General features: G+C 39.4%; 1 protein-coding gene across 1 annotated transcript; it reads left to right on the top strand.

The window, feature by feature from the left end:
* The first annotated feature begins 429 nt into the window (after positions 1-429).
* Positions 430-1052, top strand: LOC130667017 (uncharacterized). The gene is made up of 3 exons (XM_057468384.1): positions 430-552; positions 635-885; positions 967-1052. Exons 1-3 carry the CDS (start codon positions 478-480, stop codon positions 998-1000), a joined length of 360 nt encoding a protein of 119 aa, XP_057324367.1. The 5' UTR covers positions 430-477; the 3' UTR covers positions 1001-1052.
* The last annotated feature ends 9540 nt before the right edge of the window (positions 1053-10592 follow it).

Here is a 10592-nt window from a genome sequence, read left to right as displayed (position 1 = left end):
TTTTTTGCATAGTTTTATATTAATATAACTATTTGTATAGTTTTCTCCTAAAATCTACTATTTCCCATCACCAAAAATAATAATAATAATACTTAGATGAAGGTACATATTATGATCACTAAATATTAAGATTAACTTATATCATTACTTAAAATTTTGTGTTACAATTGTTTAATTTATCTTTCCACATGCATATGATGCATACACATATGCGTAAATATGACCTTGAAAAAAAAAATTAAGGCAAAGAAATAAGCTGGCGAGAACAGTTCGCAATTAGTGCAAATCTGCATTGACCCGACATCTAGCGATGTTCCATTGCGAGTTAGATTTTGCCGCGTCTGCACGAGTGAATTTGATCTCTGGTTACCTCTTATCTCGGTACACATTCCGGTTGACGCTGGGAGTTATTTTTAGTGTATAATCGATCTTCGTTAGCGCACAGTGAAATAATAAAAAAAAAAAAAAGTAATAAAAATGTACGCCACCGACGAACACATCCAGGGCTTTTCGTCCTGGATGCAATTTGTGATACACTGCGGCGGATCAAGGGTAAGTGTGGCTCTATTTATTAATAGTATTTATCGGTTTTCCTCTATCAGTTGCTCTATTTAAACTTTCTTTTTCCTTTCAGACGATTTTGCACCTGGGCGTCATGGTCGAGAGTCTGGTCGGATTCATAAACCCGACCAACGCTATCGAGGTGATTGATAGCGTGTGGTTGATAGCTGCAGGGCATCATCCTCCAGAATTAACTGAAGCCCGCTGGTTTTTTGAGGGCGCCCTGGAGTCGACGGGGCCATTTGAAGTAGTTATGGCTCCCAACCACGAGCAGATCGAGACGCTATCGGTCTGCCTCATGGAGACGGCGGAAAGCCTATTACGGTAAGAGTTAGAATTCATCTGAAAATAATTTTTTAATTCTGGACAATTTTATTAATGTTTCTTTCTCCCCTTTTTTTTTAGCGACTGGACGAGGGCCCTGGTGAGGCTCCAGTAGGATCCGGCGGGAGTCCCCATGTCCAGTCAGTGAGGGACGACCGAAAGAGGAGAAAAAACACAAAAAAAAATAATTCAAAAAAAACAAAAATAAATTTTTATACGTTGAATTGAAAAATATAAAATTGATTTTGATGAATTTTTTTGTGTGTGGCGTTTATTTTTCATAAATTTTTTTTTTCTACCCCAAAAAAAATTATTTCCTTTATTAGTTTTAGTTTTTAAGTTTTAGTTAAGAATTTAATTTAGATAAAATATTTATTATTAGAGTTAGTTTATTCAAGTAATATAAATAACTATAAGCTTTCGTTAATTTAGTTTATAAATTTAACTTAAAAATAATTTTTCCTTTCTTTGTAAATGATAATTTATTTAATTTATTATTAGTTAATTAGTAATTAATTAAAGATTATTATTGACCGCATAGGATAGTCGTATAAGAGTGAGAGAGCGCGAGAATGAAGTTCGCTCGGGCGTGCAAGAGAGAGAGAGTTACACAACAGAGAGCAACAGCTGTCCAATCGGTCTCTTCTTTGCCCGCGATCGCAACTCACGCGACGGCGTAACATCAATGAGATGCTAAGTACCGACCGTCGTATTGATCAAAGATTTACCGGCAAGTGTCTCCATCTTACAGTCGTTGAAGGGACTATTCTCTAAACCAGCTTATTTCATGTATAAATCAATGGTATGATTTATATCGTGAATAAATTGAATAATTGATAGCTTTTAATAATAATGCTGAAAAATTAACCTTGAAAATTTAAGAATGGAGGTCATTTAAATGAGTAGCATGCATGTGGAATGATTTTCACAGGTTGTTATCAATGTATCCGCTGATTTTTCAATAAGATTTTTCTCAAACTACTTTGTAATGTCTGGAGTTTGGAAATTTGCTTTTCGTTACTATTTTCGTGTTTCGCTTGTCTAATTCGTGGTCGGTTTTCAATTTTGCTGATTTAGCAAGGCCACGGTTATTTTTATAATTCTTTTTGTTTATGGAATAGGAAAAGATGATATTCGAACATTACGTTTTTATCAAGTTGTTCTTACGGTTGGTGGATGTTTGTTACAGTTACGGGGTAAGTTGGCCGAACAAAAAAAAATAATACTTCTTTTCTTTATTGAAACCCATTTTAAATTAAAAATGAGGAATTTGATAACTCCTTATCTGAACTTTACTCCGTAATTTATGCACTGAAATTCGGTAATTTCAGGGTTCATCATTGAAAATGTGTTTTAACCACCAACATATCGAGATTGCCGATCCGGAGATGGATCTTTTACCGATTCTGCTGGAAGATATTTCAATCGAGATACAAGCTCGTTGGTACCGGGATTCGGACCCAATATTTCTGTTCGTTTCCAACCAGTATGAGATGGATTGGATACATTCTATTATACCACCTTTGCCCCCGATGGGCGCGAATTGTCGAGTTCTTACTTTGTTAGAGGTAATTGAATTACAGACTTATTGATATAAAATTCCTCTAGGGAAATTCTTTAATTCTTTCAAGTTATTGTTTAATATTTTCAGTATCTCGTCGCCAATTTACATTGGTACTTTACGGATGATGCTATCATTGGAGATAGTTATTTGATGGAGGTTTTAAGAGATATTCGCAACATTCGAGGATGCAGGAACGGTCTACGCCTATTAAATTCTAGTTTAAAAGATTCTTCTATTGCCTGGCTATTCAAAAGGCGTTAATGTTTTGAATTCAAAAGAATAAATTTTGAGTGGATTTTAAGATGCATGTTATTTATTTCAATAGTGTTTAAGATTCAATATTTTCATTATTTTATTATTAAGTTTAGTTTTGTGTGATTTAATAAACACTCTTACAGCTAGCGCGTCTTATTTTCGCTGACAGTGCATTTATACGTTAAGTCGGGCAGTCAGTCATCTGATTTGAAACTGGCACAATCTGCACGTCTTATGGTCAAAAGTATAACCTTGGGGATCCCATTTATTATTTCATAAGATCTTATTCCGAATTTATTTATATTCGGAGGATTTTTGCAAATTGGGACCCCAGCATTCATACTTGTGAGTGCTATTATACGTGTGGTGTGCGCAATAATCTGTTACACGTAAGTTTTAGAGTGTTAAGCAAAATTTAATCGTGATTGCAGTGTACTTAATCTGTTTGTTCGTCCAGTATTATTTAAGTCGGGGTTCTCTACCGGACTGTCCATTCCGGCTGAAGCGTGAGTTTTTCCTGGCATGGAGTAAACATCTTTGGAGGGAAAAGGACGAGGACTTGGACGATTGGATGGAGGATTGGAAATCTATTTCCTGGCTCTTTCGGGAAGATGGAGAAGATGAGCTGGAAGAGGATGAATTTGACGAAGTGGAGGAAAATGGAGCAGTTCGGCCATCACCAGCTTTCGCTGGGTAACCAAAGTGATGTTACCACTTGTGAGTCGAGTTTAGCTGTCAGTTTTCTCTTTTCAATAAAGAGAGAATGAGCTTAAAGATCGTGTATTGTTTCTTCAACCCGAAAATTCACCCATTCCTATAAAGGGACGTATACTACTTGGATAAGGTTAAATATGCAAGTGTATACGTAGAGAAAACTTAGTTTTCCTTTTTCTTTTTGAGTTTAAAGTTTTTTTTTTATTACGGCGCAATTATCTAAATTCGCCAGGTAAGTGTTTTTAGTTTATTATGGAACATATGACTAGTCTGAGGTGAGTAACATTCTGAAGTTGGTTTTTGAAAGAAAAATTTCTATCTATTTACTGCTTCCATTTTTTTTTGTTACAGGTGGTGAAAAGGAGTTTTTTAAGGAGTTTCCATGGGGTTTAAATTTTTAAAAGGAGAATTCGACAGAGAAATGACGAAATGGCTGTCGTCTGCGTTCGGAGTCGCGCATGCGCTGTGAAAGGAAAACGTTTAAATAATTTGCTTTAGTTTGAAAAGTGATTTCGCGGTTTTTAACAGGAATTTACTAATTATCCTGTTTTTTCGAATGTTCAGGTGATTTTAAATTTCTTTAATAGTTTAAACGTAAAAATCTATTATTAAATTTTCTTTTTTTTTCTAAAATTTATCTGGTAAACTTAATTCTAGTAATATGTTTCTTAATTAATTGTTCTGTTTCTCTTTTTAAAATAAAGTGGTGGTAAAATAGGAATCCTCTTTAAAGATAACCACAGATATGGTTAAATGAATACAAAAATTTGTAAATGTTTTCCAAAATGGCCCCTAAAATTACTTCGGGGTCAGTTTCTAAATAATTAGAAGAGGATTGCTATTTTTACCACGCAAATTTAGTTCGATTATACATTATTATTATCTTGTTTAGGTTGATTATATTGGTGCGTTGCAATCGGAGAGACGGAGACCTCTAGAAGTACGAGTTGGAGTTGTTCCTCTATTTGCAGAGAAGATGACACAAGTTGGAATTTGCGGGGTTTCCTGAAGTTCGATGACCTCTGGTTGGTCCTTAATTTGGACGGGCTTTGGCTTGGAGTCAGAGGTACGTTTGGTTTCTATTACTGTCTTGTGAAGTATCTCGACTGGCTGCTTGTTTTTCTTGTAGGTGAAACAGCGCCTTTTGCTCGAGCAATTACAACATTTGAAAACAACTGGAACGATGAGAATGAAACACAAGATGACGAGGGCGGACATATTTCCCGCCGTCATCGTTCGGTGTATCTCGTCTTCCTGATGATGAAGTGAGATTTCGGACATCCGGGTTTCCGTTTCTTCCAGCCCTGCTCTCCAGGGTTGGAACTTGTCGACTGTGTTCAATAGGTCGATGTTTTTCTTGAAGACAAATCCTGAGACCTTAGGCTCGGCCGTTAAATTCGACGATAAAGCTTCCAAGGTCCAATCTTGGGAGAGTGATATTTAAATGAGTGATCTCTTCATCTATGCTTTTGATCGTATACTTTCCAGTTTTGATTTCACACCTACCCCGGATGTGGATCATTCCTGTACCGTTGATGTAATAATCCTTTTGCACTAAGTCTAAGCATTTGAGACTTAATATTTCTTCTTTGCAAGTCGAGTACGCCCAGGAATTTGGTTGGTTGAGATTTCTCCTCGTTTTTACACTCGGGGATGGTCCGGATGTTGCAGGATCTTGAGATGTATTCTGGTGATTTCAAGAGCAGTTGCATTTCACAATCAACCTCTTCCGGAACTTCAGTAGATTGGAATGGAATGTCGGGGCGACAAGACAGGTCATCTCCGATATTTTTACAGGTGTTGATATATTCGGAGTCTGCTAAATAAAATATTTGCAGGTTTGGATCTGTAATCAGGAACTTTTTGGATGGTAAAATCATCAGAGTTTGAATTTTCCCATTTAGATTTTCTGGTTTCGGCAACGGTCTCAGTTCGTATGAAAGCAGCGGAATTTTGTGGAACAGTGGCAAAGTTACTATAATAAGCAAGTAACCTTTTGCCCTTGCCACTCTTACTGTCGACACTGCTGACAACGTTAAGATGTCCATCCTGTCGATCGGCTGAGGTGGATTCAAGTTAGGATGTTTCCTCATGATATCGACGGTTGCTTTGTAAAGTATCCTCGGTGATATGGCTTGTGGAGAGAGTCTACCGGCCTTGGCTTCCTCGATTATGGACTCAGCGTCTCTCAAGACTCGAAGGTGGTTGTGGGCAATCTCCAGGCGCTCATCTCCCAGCATTAGAACCTTCGTCACATATACGAGTTTTTCCAGAGAGCTCAAAGTCGCGTTGATGAATGCGTGGGTGACGCCTGCAAGTTTGTCCAGATTAGATTGCATTTGTGCCTCGCTCCGGAGAATAGTATTAATTTCTCTCTTGACGATGTTTGTAGCGTTCTGTACTAGGTGCACCATTTCTGCGTTGTCTTGGTATAATTTGTTGATTTCTTTGTTGATGTGTTCTTTATCTTCATAATCCATGGTTCCAAACAGTTCTCGAGAGATTGTGCCTGTAAATCTGAACAATGGAGCTCATTGGCTACGGTCAAGTGGCGGAGTTTTGAACTCTGTTTCCTCGAGAAGCTGTTCTAAGCAAATTTGAGCTTATTTTATTGCGGTTTGCACTTCGGTTATCAGGTCGATTCTCAAGTAATGCATGCAGGGCCCTGCATCGATAACCTTAGCGCAACCTACCATGGTTTAGTGTAGATGGTCCCACCCAAAGGGATACATATCTACCAACCCTTGGACATTAATGGAAGAAATGATGCACCAGTTTTCTTCTACCAGGTGAATCTTCTTTAATGGGTCGTAAAGTAACCCTGGATTGTCTGCCAGTGGATGGATAGTCAATACGTCCTTGGATTGGCTGCTCTCGGCGATGATGATCAGGAATATTAGTAATCGTCTCATGGTGGCAAGAGTTTCTTGGGTCTGAAACAGAGAACTTTATAAAGGTTTAGCTTTATGGTCGACAGCAGGTTTGGCTTTGTTGGGGTTGACCAATTTTCGGTTCCCTCTGTCATTCAGGTAAATAAGACTCCCAAATTCGTTAATTTCAACAATTTCATAAGGCCCGGTGTAATAAACATCAAGTTTATTTTTCCTCGGCTCTTTTAGAACATAAACGAAACCACCTACTTTAAAGGTTCTGGCATGTATGTGTCGATCATAACGAATTTTGGAATCTTGTTTTGCCTTATTGAGACAATCAGCAGCGATTTCTCTAACTTCTGACAATCTTCCCATAAGGTCAGCGAGATAATCAGAATAAGTTTCGATTCTGGAATAATCAGGAAATTGGGTTGGCAATCGAGCTCTTCGACCAAACATCAACTCGAATGGAGTGAATTTGGTAGAAGTGTGCACGTTTGTATTATAACTCAACGCAGCAAGACCCACATATCGCTCCCAGTTCGGATACTTATCTGAAATTACTGTTAAAAAGTCTATCAGTGGTTGACGGCTCCTTTCTAAGGATCCATTTGACTGAGGGTAATAACCCGAAGTCGTTAATCTTTGTATTTTTAAAGCTTTTGCAAGCTGTTGTATTATTTTCGAGGTAAATGACGTACCTGTGTCTGAGAGGATGACTCTCGGACACCCATAATAACACATATATCGATCAACAAGGGCTTCAGCCACTGTTGTCGATTGGATATCGGGTATTGGGATCACGGTTACGGCTTTTGAAAAGTTATCCTGGATCGTCAGGATATGGACATTTCCACTTCTGGTCATAGGAAGTGGCCCTACGGTATCGATGGAAATTTTCTCAAAGGGTTCGAAGGAAGTGTCGGTTATCATCATTGGTTGTTTAGCTTCAATTCGCGTGAGTTTGTTCTTCTGGCAAATTTCGCATTTTTGGATAAGTCTGTAGATCTTTTTCTTCATGCCGGGCCAGTAGAATCTCTCGCGGATTCGCCATTAAGTTTTCACGACGCCCTTGTGACCTGCTATAAGGCTGCAGTGGTTTCCTTCGATGATTTTATCGCGTGATTCTTCAGCGGGAACTTCTATATTTCCTTCGTAAAGAGTTACCTTGATAGGACAATCGCCCAATTCTTGTATGAGATAAGGCTGTATGTTCAAATCGTCGAAGTCATCCCCCTGTTTTGCTATGCGGAACGTATAAATCTCATATTTGAACATGGACGTTCTCAGGTTTCGTAGTCCTTCGACTAAATTCATGAAGTCGATTTTTTCAAAATGATTTTTTTTGACGAAGACGGTAAAGATGGAGCATTGACCCAATTTTGTGACGAGTACGTCATCCAATTTTGGTCTAGCTGCCTTTAGATCTTCTCGATTGATGAAAGTGAGATCTCTCAACAGCCTTGAAACTGGTTTCATCATTTCATAATCCAAAGACAGGAAATGCACCATGTGATCTCTCACATACGTGACTCCATGTCGACTGTCTTTGAATTTAATCTGATTTTTAGGCAGTTTCTGAGGTCTGTCAGATGCAGAGCCAGATGAAGAGAAAACTTCAGGCGGTGAGTAGTTTTGACCACTCAAATCTTCGGCTATGTCCAAAGACGGAGGATCGAAGACGCACCATGGAGCTTGATTCGGAAATCTAGGTGGCAAATCGTCGTTCATGGCCGGCTCATCCCCCAGTTGTTCGTTAACAACCTCCGGATGCGTCACATGGCGAGGATCAGATTCGTTTGCCTGCCCATTTCCGTCGTCTTGTTCTTGGTGTACCTCTACTTGAATCACCGTGGCTTCATCATATTGTGTGGATTTTTCTCGTGCGCTATACTGGAAGATGCAGCTAGAAAATTTACGGTGTTTAAGGTTTGACAAGTAGAAGGTCTTGCTATGATGGTAGAATTTCGATTATCTGCTTCTACCTCGTCATTCCAATAGAAAGTTTTGGAATGGTCATCGTATTCTAGTCCTTTGTAATTCTTCTGTGCAGCTTTCAGAACCATGTGCTTCCACATGGGCGTGGATGGACTTTCACCTGCAGTGAAATGTTTTTCACGAATTTGACCGGCGCTCGGCGCTTGTGGAGTTGCTGGAGTTATTTCAACTTGGACTTCTGGTTCAGAGCAGCTGGCTTCGCTGGAGTCGTCATCTTCTTCAGTATTTTCATTATCTCGAAAAAATTCTTCTTCTTCTTCTTCTTCTCCAATTTCTTCGGATTTGTCTGAGTCTTCGATTTCATCGTGTTCGCGTGGCAGGTAACCCCGTTCGAGATATTCTCTGACTTCTTTGGCCAACTGAGGGCTGACTACTGGCAGTGGATTGTAGTAGTCGTCTGGAAGAACAGAGCAATCCGCTTCTTTATCTGGGATGTTAACGGTTCGTTGTTTAAGAGCTCTGTTGAAAAGTTCGAATGATTTCCTCAAATCTTCCCGCATTTGTTGTCGATTGATCGCCACGGGCGAATTTTCATCCCCCTAATCGCTGGAACTTTTATCCTGTTCGTTTATCAGATATTCTTCGTTTATGAGCCGGACTGCTTCTTCTTCCTCCTCATCTGTTTCTTCAGAATTCATTTCAGGCTCTGGTTCCAGATCTACTGGAGCTGAAGGTCTTGATGATGGTCCTGGTTGATTTTCTTCGAATACGTCATCTTCAATAGCCCCTGAAACGTCAGGTTCAGCGGTACTTTCACAATAATTTATCTTCTTCCGATTTGGGTTCAGTTCTGTAGCTCGTCTCATTCGTAAACGAGATGCAATTGTATCACGCAGTTGTGGAGCGCCGTTGACACGGGGTTTATTTTTACCTTCCGCTTTTTGACCTCGTTTTACTGCTGCTACTGCTTCGTCATTTGGACAAGAATTTTTCTTGAGCGGTAACATTACAGCTTCTTGGATGGGTGTTTCTTTCGAATTAATATCTGCCGGAGATCTTCCTTCAGGATTGTAAGATAATCCTTCGGCATGTTGCTCGGAGATTTTATGCCGAACAACAACAGAGAATTTATATTCACTTAATTTAGATCTCCATTTAATTTGGCGTTCCGTAACGGTTTGGCTATCCTTCAACCAGGACATACAAGGACTATTTGTATACAAGGTGAAGGGCTTACCGTAGAGGTAAGGCCGAAATTTTTGTACCGCATACAAAACCGCCAAACATTCTTTTTCGTTGTGTGGATGTCTGGTTTCAGTTTCTTGCAAATTTCTAGATGTACATGAGACAATTTTCTCGATATTTGCATCTGGAATTTCGGGAGTTTGATCCTCGTTAGCGAGTTCTTGGCTCAAAATACCCGAGATGCCAACATCAGACGAACTAGTTGCTAATATGAATGGTCGATTAAAATCGGGGTAAGCGAGGAATGAATTTTCGCACATTGCATTCTTTATGTCATCGAAAGCTTTTTGAGAATCAGCTGACCAGACGAACGGTTTAGTTTTTCTGGTAAGGTCAGTAATCGGTTTCGCTCTTTCGGCGAAGTTTTCGATGAAACGTCGGTAGTAGTTCGCTAGTCCCATAAATTTGCGCGCCTCCGTATGATTACGGGGGTGGGATGCATTTTTTAGGGATGAAATTTTCTTCGGGTCGGGTTTCACGCCATCTTTAGTGATAATGTGACCTAAATATTCCACCTTGGGGCAGAGAAATTTACATTTCTCGGGCTGAAGAGTTAGCCCAGCCTTTCGAAGGCGGTTGAAAAGTCTTTGCACTCGTACTTCATGCTCTTCAAGTGAAGATGCGTAACTTACGAAATCATCCAGGTAAATGAATAATTCGGTTCCCTTCAAACCACTCAAAGTGGAGTCTATCATGCGTTGGAAAATTGCCGGAGCGCACTCAAGCCCAAAAGGCATACAGCAATATTCCCAATGACCATCAAGGGTGGAAAACGCAGTTTTCTCGGCATCCCTGGGATCCATTGGTACTTGATGAAAACCGCTTGCAAGATCAAACACGCTGAAATATTTCGCTCCACCGAGTTGGTCTAGAATGTCAATTATGAGTGGTAAGGGGTAAGCGTCCCCGATGGTTATCTTATTTAAATTTTGAAAATTGATAACCATTCTCCATTTTTTATTACCTTGTGCGTCCGATTTCTTAGGGACGATCCACAAGGGCGAATTATACGGGGATTTTGATTTATGTATAATTCCTTGTTTAAGTAAATTATCGACTTGTTTCTTAATTTCCTCGCGATGTTCTTGAGGGAAACGGTATTGTTTGATTCGGACTGG

This window comes from Microplitis mediator, chromosome 4 (genome assembly GCF_029852145.1).
Source record: "Microplitis mediator isolate UGA2020A chromosome 4, iyMicMedi2.1, whole genome shotgun sequence".
Classification (NCBI taxonomy): domain Eukaryota; kingdom Metazoa; phylum Arthropoda; class Insecta; order Hymenoptera; family Braconidae; genus Microplitis; species Microplitis mediator.
This window is presented reverse-complemented; position numbering and strand designations above follow the sequence as displayed.

Coding starts and splice junctions, on each gene's coding strand:
- LOC130667017 (XM_057468384.1), top strand. CDS start 478: ATGTACGCCACCGACGAACACATCCAGGGCTTTTCGTCCTGGATGCAA. Junction 553..634: donor TACACTGCGGCGGATCAAGG/GTAAGTGTGGCT, acceptor TTTTCCTTTCAG/ACGATTTTGCACCTGGGCGT. Junction 886..966: donor ACGGCGGAAAGCCTATTACG/GTAAGAGTTAGA, acceptor CTTTTTTTTTAG/CGACTGGACGAGGGCCCTGG.